Source organism: Megalopta genalis, chromosome 3 (genome assembly GCF_051020955.1).
Source record: "Megalopta genalis isolate 19385.01 chromosome 3, iyMegGena1_principal, whole genome shotgun sequence".
NCBI classification, from domain to species: Eukaryota; Metazoa; Arthropoda; class Insecta; order Hymenoptera; family Halictidae; genus Megalopta; species Megalopta genalis.
In genome coordinates this window covers 6962658-6981502 of record NC_135015.1, presented here as the reverse complement: position 1 = coordinate 6981502, position 18845 = coordinate 6962658, and the positions used below count along the sequence as shown (strand labels likewise).

Genomic DNA, 18845 nt, shown 5'->3' with positions numbered 1-18845 from the left:
TATAATATTTCTTATTTTAATATTCATAAAATACAAAAATAATTAGTACATTTTGAAACATAAGTATAAGTAATTTATATGAAAATACATCAGTTCAATTTAATTTTCGTCATCAATAGGAGTGATTAAGTCCTCGGAAATCGTGTTTTGTTTCAAATTTTTTAAATAACTGTGGTAAATTGGGGGTATACAATTAAGCAAGTCCATCATGTCTTTGTATTTTTTGCTGAAGAAACAGGACGAGATCCAGCGTATAACATAATATAATATATAATATATATATATATATATATATATATATATATATATATATATATATATATATTATATAATATAATTTACAAAACTGCACTATTCTTTCGCACTTATAGAAATAAGTCCAGTGATTACAACTTTTTTAAAAATACTGAAAATAATTCAAAACAATACTTCACACACACACTTATCACACGTTTCTATTTCTTTTACACTAAGCCCCGCAATTAATTTCCTGAGTACAGCGACTTACGCCACTTTCAAAATAAACATGTTTGTTATACCGTTAATTAGCAAAACTTTTCTCGAACAAATCTCAATAGTTCTCAACTTATTGATTGCAAATTTAAAAAAAATGAAAAGATACCGTTCAATTGTAATTAGTGTTACCATTAACTCGATGTTTTCGAAAAAGTGACTTATGCCACTTTCAAAATAAACGGCTCAAGTAAGGATACGAAAGATGGATGTAGAGTCACGTTCAGCTTCTGAATTAGGTCACTGGGTAGATCCCGCGAACAATAAGAAAACGTTTCGCGTGTTCATCCATTAATCCATGAATCTTCAATTCCATTGGTGCATTAAAAGTACCCGCGGTACTCGTTATCTTAAGTACAGACAATGATTCCGCGAACCGGGGGGAATTCCGGCGACACCCGTCGTTAATAACAAATACCCGGGCCTCAATTAATTTAACTGGGAGAAAAGTTGCCCGCGTTCGACGACGCTTAGGCGTGCGGCAAGTTCCTAACCCGAAGAGAACGATTTAATTTCTTGAAGATCTTGCTCGCGATGGGATCGAGCAAATCCGGCGGGATTCGCGATACCATGGTAAAGAGAGCTCCGCGAAAGGAGAGGTCGAGACTCTCTCATCAAATATGAATAGGTGGAAAAGAATGGTGGATCAAGGCGTAGAGGGAGGGCAGACGGGATGGTGCGGAGGGCATAAAATATTTCCCAGGTCTCGCGAGTGCAACGCGCTTTCGCTCGGATAAGACGAGCGGGAAACTTCTGAATGGATATCAACCGCGCGTCTCGAGATACTCTGGACCCACGACTACGCGCTCGGCTACCTTGCATCCCATTGTCATTTGTAACGACGCGATTTTTCGAAGTTGTTCAGTTCTTGGACCCTTAAACCCACGCCATTCTATGCCGGCGACATTGATTCCATAGCAAGTTATGGCTAACTTAATTCTACGCGGTCAGGTGATTTACGATGCAGCTCAATCCCAATTTGTAGATATGCGCTGCATTTGCGCTCGAAGCCGTTTCAACTCTAAATTCAAAACGATCCTGACTTACGGCACTTTTCTTTTATGTGACATAATTCGTGCATTTTATGCATATGAAATTGAGTCTTGTGACTAATAGGGTAGTGGAGCCGGTTACTGTTGGGTGACCAATTCCGTTGTCTTTGGTTCGTTTTATTATTAGTGATTTAGTATTTATTAATTTTATATATAAAATATTTTTATTCCAAAATAAACAAAATAAAAATTTGAAGAAATTTAATATGTCCTATGCCCAAAAACAAACTCAAAGCATAGGAACTGGTTGATCGGCTCCGACATTGTACAACAGTGGCAGTTTTAACTGCTTCTTAAATATAAACAAATTTGATAATGTACAAATTATTTTGGAATGTGGCACAACAATTTAAGTCTGCATTTCTGAGAAAAATGGGTAGATAAAATGCAACACGATAAGAACATTCGCGAATACTGTTATATTATTTTCAATTCGTTAAAATTACTCAAAATGAACTGCAGACAATTTTTGTTTCGCACAAAACTTCGCAGTCGAATAATCATCACATTTCAAAAAGCTGCACGGCCTCCAAATTTTCTAACTTCTAAAATATAAATACATACAGAGTGTTACGCCTGAGAACAGTGAAATATCTCGAAATAGATCGAAGCTATGAAAACAATGTTTATACAAAACGTGTTCAGTATAAAGAAATGTTTCAGGTAGTATCAATAATTTTTTTATTGACATAATGGTGAACGATATTTCAAGGTCAAGTTGATTTTTCTAAATAGTTCCATACATTGTTTTAGTCATATTACAATAGCTGGTTTCAATACGAAGACAATGTTGTATTATTTCTTTCAGATAATCATAAATTAAGGTGTAAGGAAACGCACAAAGGTTCGATTTCTGTTTACGTTCAGTGTAATGTTTACGTGATATTATTGCAGTCGCCCAATGCAGATGCAACGAGGTGTAAATAATACACTGACGATGAGCATAAAAAAAGATGAATTTTTCTGCATTATCTTATGCCTTTTGTATTTCCAATAATCAGTCTACAATTGTATCTTTAGTAAATCAAGACGAAAGTGAAAAATTCTAAAACATTGAGTGTGTGAAAATGTTTACTCTACAGGAAAAATAAGTTTTTGACTATGACGTGACGATTTTAATTCATACCGACAAATGAGGGACGAATTTCATAGGCGACATCCGAACAAACTAAAATCTGCAATTTCAGTAATACGTAAAATCGTAGATGTATTTCACAAAACCGGAAACTTTCTATGGTAACCAAGAAAGCGACTAAAACTAAGCCTGAGAACAACGATTTGGCTGGAGAAGGTATCAGAATAACAGGTCATTCGAGATGTAGGCAACCGACGTGACGCGACTTGTAATACCGTCCGCCTCCCGCTGTTACAAATTTAATTGCTTCTAATTTATGATTATTTGAAAGAAATGATACAATATTGGATTCGTATTGAAACCAGCTATCGTAATATGACTAAAAAGATGTATGATTCCATTTAAAAGAATCAACTTGATCTTGAAATATCATTCACCATTATGTCAATAAAAATATTGTTGATACTAACTAAAACATCTCTTTATACTGAACACTTTTTGTATAAACATTATTTTCGTAGCTTCGATCTATTCCGAGATATTTCACTGTTCTCAGTTAGGTGCAACACCCTGTATATACCCAGAGGTCTCGACCGCTTGCATTTGCTTATTCTGTTGGAGGTTTCACAGCAGGATTACGGAGCCTGCCGGTATTATAGTGGATAATTGGTTCGACCGAAGTATAAATATTTATACTAAGCTGGCGTGAAGAATAATCAAATCGTTTCAGCCGTTTCAATCGTTTCAGCCGCAGATCGTCGGATTTTTCGCCCGCCGAGACGGTGATCTCGATTGGCCCGTTCTATTTACGACTCGTGGATAGGTAAGCGACAGACATTACTCACGTCGCGTCTACAAGAATCGTTCTGGGAACGGCATCAGCGGGCAAGGAACATGTCCGAGGAGCAGGGAACGGTGAAGAGGAAGTGAACAGAGCGAAGAGTAGACGAGGAAATCGGCACGAGCAGAGATAGCGGGTGGCTCGGTTGCCGGCAAGAAGAACGACACGAGAAGTGGCGGAGGGTCTTACATTTCCCACGGGGTATCCACGTTGCTCGCAGACTCTTTACTTACGGATTGATACTCAATTTCCAGCGAGTTTAGCCCCTATCGAGGGATCGTTGTGCCTGATCGCTGGGGCTCCTTTCGATTTCAAATAAATTCGATAATGGTGGATATAAGCGGGTTCAATGCTATCGAGGAGGGATATAGAAAGGGATTTCTCTATCGTCTTTACCTTAATCGACAGGGTTAAGGTGGGATCGCGGCTGTGCTGCCTGGCTTGTCAGTGGATCCAGCCGATCTGCCGGTACCGACGATTTACGGGAAATCGGCAACGCGGAGACGTTGCCGCGAGCAGCCGCGGATTTCTTAATTGCAGCCTCCTCCGGTATGCCGAAACTGCACTCAATTAGGGTCGCTTCGGCACGGGTGCACCGCAGTTTGTTGTTTCTTTGTCAGACTTATGACTACTTACCATTTTCTTCGTATTTACAATGATTCGAACTTTTCCGATTGTAATAATTTATTAGGAGGAAAAAATATATTTATTGCGTGCCTACATTTACTTCAATGATTGTGGATTTTGATGCTGATTTGAAAAAATGGAATAACATTCATGCTTAACAAGTTATTACTAGAAGTATCCATCATGAGTCAGACTCGTCAAAGTAGAGCAAGGGGCTATTACGAAGAATTGAAAGTAAATTATATAATATAATTACATCCATATTGTATGATTATTAACGAAGTTCGAAAAAGTGCAACTATTCTTTACGCTTTTGGTTAGTTGCATTTAGGGTGTTCCAAGCTGGAAGTCAATCTATTTTAGCTTCAGTGGAATAATTATTTCCAAAGCTACGACCTTTTCTTCCTTTTCTCGTATTTTTCTATTATACTTCTTTTTTTTATTTCATTCAATAATTTCCTATTGCTTATACTTAATGCGAACTACTAAGTTTTTTATGCATCACTCATCCAAAGTCTATTTGCTATTTTGTGCTCTTCGAACGTAGCACTTATTTTAAAAATGTGAGATAATGATACCAACGCGAGGGACAAAAAATAGAAGCTGTTTCGAAAAACTGTATCGGAACGCATTCCATCAATTGCTTTTCGGAATTGCATCGCCGCGCCAGTCCCAAGCGATATGATTACGAGGAGGTAATACAAATTAGACATACAGTGTACTATACATACATCATGCATATTGTATGTATTCTATATGTGTATTAGATTCGTGAAGTGTGCTGCTTGTGAGCGATCATTATTCTGACGTACGACCTGCTCTTAGCGAACCCATTAACTGTTGCGTGACATTTTCAGGCTTGTGACACATCAATCTTCTTAGGGTTGAGAGCCGCGACTATAAAAACGTGTAGCATATTAATTCGTAATGCTTACATTTGCTAAAAGCATGTCCTACATTAACTTCTGATGCCAAGGACTTGAATGCCAATTCGACGATAGCTGGGAAGATCGATTGACACGTCAAAGATAATCGTTACTGTTTATTTATTGCATAAAACAAATTTATTAGATATATATAGGACAAAAAATAAAAGTACGAGGAAACGAACAAAATACCCAGTGAATGTTTAAAGTGATTATCGAAATTGATAAAATTATTTGGACATATATTAAAGCATATTGTAGATTATTAATTTTTCGATTAAAGCGCTTGTATATATATACGAGCCCTGCGTGGCACAGCGACGTACATACATGATGTAACATTAATATTCTCGACGGTACTGGAGCATGTTCATTAAATCGTTGACTAAATAATGTGACGTTAATAATTACGTTATTAAATTCTTTCGATATCTATGTGACCGACTAGAAAAGATAATTGCTGAAACTGACGACATATCTCGGACGTTTCCCCCTGAAAAACATACTATATTACCACTGGAAATTATAACAATGAAGTCTCAGGCATAACCGATGCTATTATAATGTTCAGAAAATGTTAATCTCCAAGGGGAGGCAATAATCAAACCACAAACACGAACAAAGGATCGGAGTGATATGCACGGCGCCGAATCGTGTAAGGACAAAGCGACAACGATCGATGCAGAAAAAAATGGGATCCGAGGCTCGTGGTTTGTGAGGGCGCATCGGGTTCGAAAAGCGTTCAGCGTGTGAATGAATGTACGGCCGCGTTAATTACACTCGCGTCGAATTACGGCCGCGACATTCGCGCACAGCCGCGATAAATCCGCGGGGGAACGCAGGGCCAAAAGGTTACGCTTGCTCGCGGCGATATTACTCAACGCCGTTAAATATCGCGTTACCTGCGGCCGGATTTTGGCAATAACGATAATGAAACAACGAACACCGGGGTGTGACCGGCTTTTTCTAACGACCGCTCGCTCGCTCGCACGTTTTCGACGCTTGTTATCAACCCGTGCCGCTGTAACGAGCCCTTGCGGCCCGCCCCGAAAAAGTTAATTATAACCGTGCCACGAATTAACCGGCCCACCTCCGCCGCGGGAAGACGAACGAAGTGCAAACTGCGATCTCCTCCGGTGGTTGAGACTCGCGTTGCAACGGTTCCGGCAATTACCGCGAATTATATTAACCACCTTGCCGACATCGCGTTATCGCCGCTTCTTCCCCGTTTCTGCGTGTCTTCCGCCGGCAACCGAGAAACGCCGATTCTCCTCTCCTCACGGCTCTTCCCTCTGTCCCGACCGCGACGCTCTGAACCGGAGGCCCGCTTTGTTACGCACATACCCGGAAACTCGGGCGAAACTAATTCAGAACCACGAGACACGAGTCGATATTAATGAGAGCGGTTACACGCAAACTGTGAACTCGAGTTACCGTTCCCGATCGGGAACGTTTCCGGTAATATCGACGGAATTTCTGTTTATAAATTCGATTAGCGGATGCGCACTGCTTGAGGAATAGACGATGACGTCGTTCCCAGGGAGTGGGTGAGGAATACCTCGAAGACGGTATTGCATCGGGTTGCAATGGTAGTCCAAACGTAACTAGTCGGGCGTATGGATCGTTGGCGGGTAAGGTGGTTACGCAGTTCACAGTCGGTGTAGTGAAATGGTAAATTCGCGAAAGTACAGGATGGTGCAAATAAACGAACTCGAGTTTCTCGTATTATCTGTCTAGTTAAACCCTTGCACTGTAACATCGTGATAGACTTGTTATGCACAGTGACCCACAAAAGTGTTCGTACATCTTTTAAAACGCGATAACTATTTTAAAGCTGATCTAAATGACTTGCATTTTTTTTAGATGATTGAGGGATTAGTCTACTAGACGATGACTGAAATGTTTTTTTTTTAATTTTGCTATTACTTGAAATGAAATGAAAAAATTAAAAACTCTCGTTTTTAAACTTTTTGTCATTCCAAGTAATAGCAAAAGTAAAAGAAAAGCTTTTTAGCCATTGTCTAGTAGACTACTCCCTTTGCCATTTAACAAAATTCAAGTCATTTAGTTCTCAAAAAGTTATTGCGTTTTAAAAGGTGTAATAATACTTTTGTGGCCCACTGTAGATTTCGAACATAATCTGCTAAATATGGCTATTATTCTCTTTTTTCAAGTGGTGATAGATTCAGTTTTCCTGTTGTAAATATTTGATACATAATTATAATTACTATGTACATAAAATAAATACATTTATTAACTTCTTGCCATACAATTTTTTTAGCGGTTATAATTTGAACTCGACTCGCTGAAACATGGCAAGAGGGACTGAATGCATTAAAAATGTGTTTCCACGAAACATTTTAATAATGTGATATAAATAATTTTGTTATGGATGGAAATCTTGAAATCTTTGAAATCAAGTTAGTTCTGTTATGTGAAACACCATCTTTTTTATCCATATTGTAGCGCATTTCGTGTCAGATTCAATCCGGCGTTGACATTTTGTTTTATGGAAAGTCATAAAATATGTAACAACCAGTACAAGTTAAAATGAATACCCTGTAGCTGACACGTGTCTGTACATTAGTATCATCGTAATCGACGATGCAGTCGAACGGTTCTATTCCAGTAAGTGGTTGTTGCAACTCCAATTCCAAAACAATTAAAATCATTCGAGTTATATATGGAAAAAGATGCTTCGCAGAATTAATTTCAAGTGAATGGGCAGTTCTCGAGCGCGATAAGCGTGCACTCCGATGCAGAATGCAATACAATATCCGCAGCGTACAAAAAACAAATTGCGGAACCCGACCGACCTGGTCGAACTTAAAATCCGATGATTTTTAACACTTTAATAAGTATCGAAAATCAATCTCGAAAATTTCCACAAGATCACACTAATTTCATTAATGAAACTGATACCGAAGAGTTAAAATTTATTATTGCGAATGGTACTTTAATTCTTTCGCAACCTAAACGCTCTAGTAAAATTCAGTGAACTTTGAAAATTATTGATATAATATTATAATATTAAAAAAAAATATTATGATATAATATTAAAAAAAATATTATGATATAATATTATGATATAATATTATTAACCAAGATTATTCCTCGTACCTAACCGATTCCACGTAATAACACCGACGTTTGCATCTGGTACGTCCGCGGAATCGCTAGAATCTTAACACCCGTTCCACTATTTCCAGAATCATATAACTTATGGTACGAATTGTCTCCTTATTTCCACATTTTTAAAACTACACGCTAATGATGCGTGTCTTTTGATCGGGAGCGTCTACAACGATGCAACGAGTGCTCCCGTAATCACTTCAATTAGCAAGTGGGATGAGTGAGTGACGAACAAGACCATCTAAAACGTTGACGGTTCGGGCTTCGTTAACGGACAAAAGCTCTGTCAGGGATTTTCAGTTATAACGGTTGCTTGGTGGATTGCGTACCCAAAGCTTGCTCCGGCTCCGTTGTGTTCGGCAGTTCGGAGTGTGTGCATGTGGGCCAGGCGTACGTGTAGGCAGCGGCATGCATCTCCGTTTCTGCTTACGGATATCAAAGTCAGAGATCGTGGCAGCATCCCGGGTCGCTGTTGCGAGCAGCGTGCAGGAAATAACGCGAATGGACACGCTGCAGCGATGCACTTGAAAAGCTTGGCCGGTGAAGGGTAGGGGTCGCCCGGGCAATGGGAGTAAGGGAAAATGACCGTGGCTGGATTTTACAAAGAACCCGTTGGCTCGCAATTCCCGGAAATAATTTCGGACCGGAAAAAGGCCGCCTCGTTGGCAGACGGATATTGTGGATATTAATTTTTTGGCGAGATGCGGGGATAGTTTCATTTTACTCGGCCCGTGAACTTGCTTTGCAAACTTATTCGATGGACAAGGTTCGAGCAAGTGTCTCCGTCGACGTAGCGGATCCCCAACTGGAGGTCAATGTTTCGCGCGGCACGCTGAGCGGTTTTTGAATATTCGAAAATGTCAAGCGAGGAATGGAATGGTGTGATTTATAATTGCTGTAATGGGTGGTCGAGGTATTTCGAGTCAGTGTGCCTTTTGAGAATCGTTGGTTTTCCAAGAATGTGACAGAAGTTTTAGAAGAAAGAGTACAATGCGCCAATATTTCAAATTCACGATTGTATTTGAGAAACAAAGATCATCTTCAATGTCTTAAATGGACTACAATAAATTTGCACCAAAATGAGTATTTTCCGATTCCCTAGAATATAATTACTGTGCTCTCAATCACCCCGAAAAGCCGCGAGTGTATGCAGCAACTTTGCGATATAATAGCTGCAGCGTTTGTGATTCATACATATGTGTCCAGGTGCCGTGAACAAACATAATAAATGTTGTTTATTCGAACGCTGTGAATGTAGACACTTCCTGGACGATCTCGTATTGTGTTGCAAATTAGATACATTAATTCTGTTAGGAACATGTGTAGAAGGAAATCGAAAAGTTATAGGAAATGTAGAATATTTCCTTTTATTATTATGGGCAAACTGTATAGGGCATTCTTCGTCCAAAGTGAAAAGTTGTGTGCATTTAGTAGGTTATTCGGGGCACACAAACAATGGTCACAACAATTTCATCAACGAGATACGAACCGAATTAGAGGCGATCTTGGCTGTAATTCAGTGAATGAGATCAATGGAAGCACCCCTACAAGTAATATCTCTGGAAGCAAGTTGAAGTATTTTAATAAGTAATTAAATTGTATGCTTTCAATTCATGTCGATGCTTATTGTCAATGTTTAATACTCATTTGAATTGCTAACTTTGAATAATTGTTCCCAATAGATCTCTTGGAGCTACAATGCGAATCGTAAGTATAATACAGCTTTAGCTTTTAAAATTATGATCTTCCTTGAACAAGGTACAGAAATACATTTAAATGGTTAAAATTTGCCAGGTTATTATTGAACCGAGTCATTAGTAATATAGGTATACTCTCAAACAATACTAATAAATACATTGCAGAGCTCTGTACGAAACAGTAATTTTCCAAAGGTGTACAATAAAAATGCAGCTAAATAGAAACGTATCTTTTCATTGATAATTGGGCAATAGAATGCTAACACTTTGATATTCACTTTTACATTTCATGTATTAGTTTCACGTATTAATTTTCCGAAGCTATTCAATAAAAATGCAGTCAAATGGAAACGTATTTTTTCATCGATAATTGCGGCAATACAATGCCAACACTTTGATATTTATTTTTTACATTTCATATATTAGTGCTTCTCGGAGATCCCAATTTCCCCAATCTACTAATTACGAATTCTACAACTCCACATTTCCCTGTTAAAGATCACGAGATTATAGCAATGACGTGTGATAATAATTGTCCAGAAACTTACCGAGCTGAATCCCATGACTTTGAGCAGCCAAACGGTGAGAGCCAGGTTCAGAATTACGATGATCATCAGAGTCAGCACTAAGGAGTACAAACACCTTTTCCGCCAGCCGTAGACGCCTAACCTGAATCCACCTTTGCAGGACGCTGGACCGGAAGTTCGATCCTCTAAGATCGGAGGCGTCGTTCTTGAAGATGGTCCCGCAGACTGTCGCACGACAGTCCGGCTGCCGGCCGAGGTGCACGGCTCGTCGGACCAGCCTCCTTGACCTCTGGACATCCTGAAATCGTAAACAGGCTGGATAAAATACGTGTGTCATCCTCTCACTGAATTTTAAACAGGTAGCGGAATGAAAACACCCGCGAAAATACTCCAGGTGAAAGAAATTTTAATATTATCTCACCATTCCATTTGGTTTCTAGGTATAACTATGGAATTCGTTTTTACTACGTCACATTTACGCGCGTTGAGTCAACTGATTTTTATGTTACGATAAGATATGTAAATTTTCATATTTTTAATGTTAACATGATTTCGTGCGTAGTATTCTCGTTTTGTGGTTGCATTTTAAAAGGTAATTTTTTTATGAAAAGTTGCATCATTCAATGAGTTAGAAAACCAACAGAAATTGTATGTTTTTTATCCAATTGATAATGCCATAACGTGTGCGTGATTATCATGATTGGGGTAATATGGGAAGAGAATACGTAGAAATAATAAGCACAAATAGAAAAAGGAAAGATAAGGAATAAAGTCGAGATTACTGACTAGCCAATTAGCAGATCAGAATAAATTTCGAAGCAGACTCACTGTCAAAAGTATTGAAGAATTAATGCTTTAATTTATATGCTTCTTTGTCTTTGTTTCGAACTTGGTTTGTCCTTTTAAAATTCGGTATATAAAAAGTGTGACTAAAACAGTGAGCGATTTTCTTTCCTTTTTCTAGAATAAACACACCAGGTAATTGGTATATCAATAAATTCCCATAATTACAAATTACATATCTCACGTAAATATACACATCCATGTTCAAGTTTAACATCTACAGAGTTTACCAAAATTATCGTATTTCCGGGAGATGGGGGGGGGGGCAACAGCTTCCTCAATAAACAAGTTAAATTGGTTCCCCGTTTTCACAAAATTGTTTGTAAATTAAACCAAGCATCGATTTATCAACAATCATTTTACACGAACAGTATTCGTATTCGTACAATGCGATGAAAGCTGAAGCGAACCAGAACGTAGCATAAGATGCATTGCCGAACGATAGTGTTCGCAGAATCCAAATGCTCTGATATCTCTGGCAGAACACCTCCGTGAGCAGTTCCCGGACGTTAAGGGATGATGAACGCACAGAAAATACTGCGAAGTACAATTGCCGGCAATTAATAATCCCGTAATTACGGTATCTTTCCCGGCTGACGATTTATACCTAATTCTTGCCCGCCGGCTGTACGGAATTGTTCAAGGAAGTAGAATATGTCTTGGAAGACCGATCTTCGTTTTTTAACAACAGCCTCGCGACGGATCATCCGATACGTGCTCAGGGTTCAAAAATCCACTCGGGACGCTCTGTTTCCGGTATCCGGGACTAACAGATTTTCTATTTCTCCACTTTAATTCTTATCTGGCAATGACGGATCATTTGGTAACGCGGTAGCAATGACAGAGATAGACAGAGAGAGAAAGAAAGGAGAGAAGGAAGAGAGTGTGAGAAGAGCGAGAGAGCGAGAGGAGAGAAAGGAGAGAGAAAGCGAGGAGAGGTGAGAGAAGAGAGAGAAGAGAGATAGGGGAGAGAGGAGAGGGGAGGAAAGAGAGGAGAGAGAAGAGAGAGAGGAGAGATAGGGGAGAGAGGAGAGGGAAGGAAAGAGAGGAGAGAGAAAAGAGAACAGAGAGAGAGGGAGGAGAAAGAAAGAAGAGAGAGAGGGGAGATAGAGAGAAGAGAGAGAGAGAGGACAAAGAAAGAAGAGAGAGAGGGGAGATAGAGAGAAGAGAGAGAGAGGGGAGATAGAGAGAAGAGAGAGAGAGAGAGAGAGAGAGAGAGGAGAAAGAAAGAAGAGAGAGAGAGAGAGAGAGAGAGAGAGGAGAAAGAAAGAAGAGAGAGAGAGAGAGAGGAGAAAGAAAGAAGAGAGAGAGAGAGGAGAAAGAAAGAAGAGAGAGAGAGAGAGAGAGGAGAAAGAAAGAAGAGAGAGAGAGAGGAGAAAGAAAGAAGAGAGAGAGAGAGAGGAGAAAGAAAGAAGAGAGAGAGAGGAGAAAGAAAGAAGAGAGAGAGAGAGAGAGGAGAAAGAAAGAAGAGAGAGAGAGGGGAGATAGAGAGAAGAGAGAGAGAGAGAGAGAGAGAGAGAGAGAAAGAGAAACGAATGGAATCGTAGGGAGCAATGGGCGGGAAAGGGTCGAAGCGAATCTGGAATCAGCGGGGCAAATAGAGGGCGATAAAATGTCGGCATGGAAAATGTTGGAAAGAGGGGGCGAGTCAGAGGATTATCAAATGGCAGATAATTACTGGCCGTACGAGCGCTCGCATGAAAAATGAACGAACGGGGCGACGCGATGGGGGTCGGTGGGGTCGGGACGATTAAAGGAATGGCGCCGAGTGGCGCGACGCGATGCAGCTTGGCGCCGGGAAAAAGCGCGCCGGAAAGGAATGGTAGAACTTATGTAAATCTGTCCGCAAAATACCAGACGTAACTTTGCGTCCTAATCTCTAGCCGGTTACGCCGGTGACTCGAACCTCGAACCGTCTTTTGCTTACGTTCCCCAGCCGGTTTATCCTGCCTTCGTTTTTCGCTCGGAATGTACTGTGTCCCGTTTTTATTTTCTTTCCGCGTAAACCGCCTGAGAGCGGAGAGGTAAAACACGACGGAGCGCGGGGACAAAGGAAATAGAGAAAGAGAGAGAGAAAGTGAGAGGCCGCTCGCGGAGGCTAAAATATTTAATGCCACCCCTCTACCATCCTGCGGATAATTATACCTCTCGCGGATATAAAGAGCTTGGCCGCTCGAAATTAAAAGCTCCGTAGATAAGCCGCCGCGCAAGAGAGGAGACCTTTCCTTGCTTTTTAGGACTAGGAAATGCACGATTTTCAGGAACCGTCATGAAGCCGGCGGGGGCGACGTGAAGAATGTTAGCGGTTAGATCCTGGCACAGGGACCTGCCGCAGCTGCACGCTTCATCGAAGATTGCACTTAACGAGGGTTTTCAATCCGTCCGGCGTTTTTCAGATTTCGGCCTGATTCTCGATATTAATTTCTGCCGCCTGTTCGCTCCCGTGGGAACAGTTTCAGAGGGCAACCGCAGGCTGCGGCGATAAGAATTTCGTGTTTACCGGGGAATGTTTTATGTTTCCTAATGGCGACGCTGTTGGTAGTAATAAATTATTAGCTGCGCTGAAGTCCGCGTTTCGTGCAGTTTCGTTTCCATGCTCCAACTGTATGGTGCAGTAAACTTATTATACTTCATCAATTTATAATTTTTAGCAGAGTGAACTCAACCCGTTCGCACTACGGTTTCTTTTACAGTTACGTTCATTAGCATTTCTCTGTCTTTAATAAATTCCTACACGAGTAAAAAGACTGGAATTTATTGTATCTCAGTCCTTTGGCGTTTAAACATTAATAACACAAAAGTAGATATCGATTTCATTTTAACCCCTTGCTGACGACTATTTGTTTGCAGTATTGAGAATATTTTTCTCCGAAAGCTAGATCATGTATCAAAGACTTGAATAATGGGAAAAATTTACAATATATCCAGATCTTCTGTTATATGTATACAGAATCAAATTATATGAGTTTAAAACTTGGGGGATGAGATTTGCATTTCTGATCTCGTCACTATCTCGATATTCGTTCTTAATAAGTTAAAAAACGCGGTATTATATTATATATTATATAATAACTGATAGCTCTTCTAGAAGCATGATTTAATAAGTGAGTTTATCGAGGAATAAATAGAGAACGTTAAATTGTGTTCCCTGGCATGGAGAGAAATCTTTTAGCGCATTCGCGAGAGAACAGAAATTCCCTAAACGTAGCAGCCATTCTCCGCGTTCATCGAGTAAACAGCTGCGAATGTTTAGGATTAGATTGAACACGTTGAATGCGTGCGGAGTTGATGACGGACAGGCGAAAGGAAGCGGCAGGGGAACACGTACACCATGGGATTCGGCTTCAAGAGGCAATTACAACGAGGATGTATTTCACTGAGAGTCATAAATAGCGTCGGACGTATGTTAAACGGTCGCCGGGAACTTTTGACGTAACGCGAAGTTGCCACGGCTACCATAATTTCACCGTTCCAAGCCCAAAGAGCATTACAAGTAGCGAAATTATCACTGTACTAACGTACGACCGCGTAACACGCTTTTTTCTCGTTCCGTTTACGCCCGGCGCGACGCAACTTCCGTGACTAATAGCCCATTGTCTAAAACGAATTAAACGACCGGCATGTTTACGCGCGAATTATTATGGAGTTATAGATTCCGAACGAGGGGAACGCTGCGATAAAACATTTCGGTGCTGGTCGAAATTATAGGACGCTTGGAATATGTATTTAAATGTCTCGTATAATTAATCGAAGAAAAAATGTACATTTTTCACGCATTTGACGCGCCCTTTGAATTATGCGTACGAAATCTCAAGCTTGTATGCCGTACAAGAGGATAATTAAGAGAAAAAAAAAAAACTTGAAGACCTGCGATATTTTACGTGTTTATCATTCATAAGTTTCCTTGTCGGCAGTTATTTTGCAGTAATTCGAAGCAAATGCGCGACAATTTTTCGGTTAGATACGAAAATTGCGGTGGCATAATTTTGTGTTATATGATTTTTGTAAGTAAAACATTATTTTCGGCAAGTATTCCAATGGTTTGTGTGTCTGGCAAACAAATATTAAACGATCTGAAGCATTCAAGAACGATAGTTGGGGAAAATTTTGTTGAAAATCAATTTCAGGCGAAGCGAAAGTAGCAATTTTTCAAATGGTGTTGGCGAACCAAACACGAATTCTTTGCGGATGCAATTGGTTAATCGGTCCCCGATTACGATAAATCTGCTGAGGTGAAACTTCGTTCCATCCAATTGAGTCTTTTCTTCAGAATCTTCACTGAATTTCAGAAAATGTAATAAATTACGCGGTTCACTTGATAATGGCTATTGAAACAGAATCGAATATCGAACAGAAAAGCCGAGTAGCAAACGGCCCGAAATTCTAAATTCACCTCCGACTCAATCATTCAAATTGCTTTCGCGAACGATTATCGATGCATTGTCAAAAATTCTATCGAGCGTCCTGATTCTGCGACCTCGCGGAAATTCGATGTCAATTTCAATTTTTCGAGAAGCTGCCTCTGGCTCGAGGGATACCAGAAGCTCGCCATGAAAGTATCCGCGCAACCAGAGACGGATTACCTCCTTCGGAAGCAACCATTCAGCCAAGGTACACACCGTGGAGTGTTTTAAAAGTTTCTGGATTAACATTCGCCCTCGAGAACGACGCGAATTGAACTTCGATGAAATCTGAATACGGGCCGCGGAATAATTCCCGCTCGTCGACGAGCAAAAATTCAAAAGTCTACTTAACTCGATCCGAAAGGTCAATCTGCCACCGGAAACTTGACGGAAGCAGACCGAGAACAATGAAGTCAGAGCCTCTATTTGGCCGATTACGATCGACAAGAGTCCCTTTGGACGCGACTGGCGTAGCTCGAATGATTCTCTAAGAGAATTTCGGCGGCCGTGCCGCGAAGTCTCGAAACTAGTTGGCCGTTCATTGTTGTGGAGCATGAGGAAGAAACTCCTGTCAGAGAAATATCCTCGGATTAGTCGCGATTGGTTGACTCCGATAATCTTCTGTTTTATGCAATTTCTTTCGTTTCATAAATAAAAGAATTTAATGTCTAAATAAAAGAAAGAGTCTAATTTTATAAAAACCCCAACCACCACGGAACTATATTAAAAAATCTAATTACGTCCACCCAGAATTTGTTTACATCGCTATATCTTTTTCAGTAATTTTTCTCAACGAGACAAGTTGTTTAATTTTCTTAATTTTTAACGTGTTCTCTATTAGACACCATCTTTGGTAAAATCAATTTCGCTTCTTTTCATTCTTAAAAATTTAATTGTATAACTACAATTATCTGTTGATTTCTAATTTTCCTACTTCAAGCAAGCCTTTGAAGTCGGGCACCTATTCCATATTAACCTATAACATTTTCCCATAGCATTTTCCCATTAAAATTAGAAGATAAATATTATCTGAAGGCGTTTCATGATTTGGCAGAGGCTGTTTGCGCAGAAAGATATTTTTTTAGGTCATTGCATGAAATAACATTTTTAGATAGGAACGTACGTTTTTCCGTGGGTCGATTACTCTCGTGATAGTGAAAGAGCGTTGGGGTATGGCGGACAAAAAAGTGGGGCTTAAATGCTTCTCCATTACTTTTAGAACACTTCGTGCATCTCTTCTGAATTGTTTTCATGACCGAATCGTGGTTCTGTAGGAATTCTCGTGAAGTATACTTTCTTCTACGCTTTAGTCTAAGCATTAGTTTAAGCATTTTGTTCGAAGGACAGGTGCGTTAAAAATATTCCATAAATTATTCATTTTTTGATCATCTTATTTGACTGTTAAAAAATTAGCCCGTATTCAATGGAATCAAAAATAATGATGTTGACGTGAAACGTAGCATTTCCTCTTAAAAGAGCCAATTTTTCCGTAAAAGAACGATTGTATGATTCATTTTAATATACAATATATACGAACAGAAAGTCGTTCGATACTTTAGTTCTAAACAGATAAATATTATATAGATCTATAATATATTTTATTTTAATATAATATATTTATATAGCAATATAGTCTAGTATCGTTCTTTCGTCTTCACCATTTGCAACTTGCACTTATATCAATGTAAAATTACCAAAAGAATAAATATTTATAGCAATTCTGCAAGTTTTTCATAAGGCTTAAAATGTAAATGGGAAATAAATATCTGAGAATTTAATTATTTATATGAGGGCTAATAATGTTATAAATGCATCGTCGTCTCAGTTTAATGGAACACAAATTATATTAATTGAGATCTATACTCGCAAACTGATGGAGTACTTAACGAGTCTAGACACAGAGATACTGATGAACCGATTGTGAATTAGATCGGTCTTTGTGCTGGACAATCGCGGTTAAACGAGATTCACCGATAGTTCAATTAACTGGCTCGCTTGCCCATTTGACCCGCATACACGTAATCATTTTTCCATCGCTATCGATTGCATTACCGCAACGCCTGTGCCTCCTCAGAACTATTTAAGTGGTTGCGTACCTGTGATCGATTAAAAAGTAATGATAATTCAGGAATTTTTTTTCAAACATACGATCACGTTTCTTTAACGAATCAATATATGAATCTTATATGTTATTTAAACATCGTCTTTCATCCTAATTAAAATAGGTGGATGTGTCCCCCGTAGCAGAAATATTTGAGAGCTCATTAAACAAATTTGATCAAAATTCTACAGTATTTGTGTTACATATTAACTTCGTAAACGAAGTAAGACAAATATGCTGTAACAAGATTTGAAGTACGTTTGCCATACCTTTGGGCGAAGAGATTCGAATTGTCTCTCCGAATATGGTTCAACGTCCGACAATTGGAAGCGTCTTGCGGCGGACTTCGTAAACGTACATTCGTAAATGGAAACATGAAACTATTCCTGAGGCGTGCTCCATTTTCATATAAAAAATGCATTCTAATGGAGTCGTCCTTCCATTAGTCTGTCGACTTATTCTCTCTTTGGACATGACCTGCAGCGAGGGCCCACCATTTTTACGCAGGGAAGTTGTGCAAATTACGATAGAATAGTCTCGTTGGCAATGAACATCTGCAATCACTTACGGTAGTAAGTGATAGTAGTATAGTAGTCGGAGATAATGATAAAAATAAATATTAAATGTCGACTACCTTTCTAGTTCATTCTGGATGTATGTACACATACTTATAAAGTTTTATATACATATACATTGCAGGATAGAAAGAATCTTCTTACACGATTCATTTTTAAAAAATTAATTAGAGATAAGTGTAATGGTATGAAATGCTATTGCAGTTTTTTTAAAACTTCGTAGGCTGCAAGCACATCGATTTTTGCAGCCACTTCATAAGTGGAAATGTTTAGAAACGCATCTAAAATTGTCGATGTTCATATAAATTTGTAGCTCAGTTAACTTTATTTTCTCCACCAAGAGTTTCAGTACAGAATACAAGACTGTATATTAAAAATCTAAAAATGAGACTTGCATCTGCTAAGGCTGATGAACATTGAACAAGTCAGAATTGGCAAAGAATATTTTTTTCAATCGCTTCATCCGATGGATTGCGACATGCGAGACGTCGTTTTAGTTGCAACCACGGTGCATTAAACTAATTTCTTTGTTC

The 18845-nt window shown here is 39.3% G+C and overlaps 1 protein-coding gene and 1 long non-coding RNA gene across 4 annotated transcripts in view; one reads left to right on the top strand and one right to left on the bottom strand.

Moving 5' to 3' along the window:
- LOC143259006 (uncharacterized) overlaps window positions 1-11532 on the top strand; it is a 32563-nt gene extending 21031 nt beyond the window's left edge. The window contains exons 2-3 of the long non-coding RNA XR_013032900.1: window positions 10551-10749; window positions 10831-11532. This is a non-coding gene — a long non-coding RNA (uncharacterized LOC143259006). The remainder of the gene's footprint in view (window positions 1-10550; window positions 10750-10830) is intronic.
- Scgdelta (sarcoglycan delta) overlaps window positions 1-18845 on the bottom strand; it is a 345849-nt gene that overhangs the window by 25295 nt on the left and 301709 nt on the right. For all 3 annotated transcript variants that reach the window (XM_076519713.1, XM_076519715.1, XM_076519714.1), the window contains one exon: window positions 10412-10688. In XM_076519713.1, the coding sequence (XP_076375828.1) occupies window positions 10412-10688 (277 nt within the window). The remainder of the gene's footprint in view (window positions 1-10411; window positions 10689-18845) is intronic.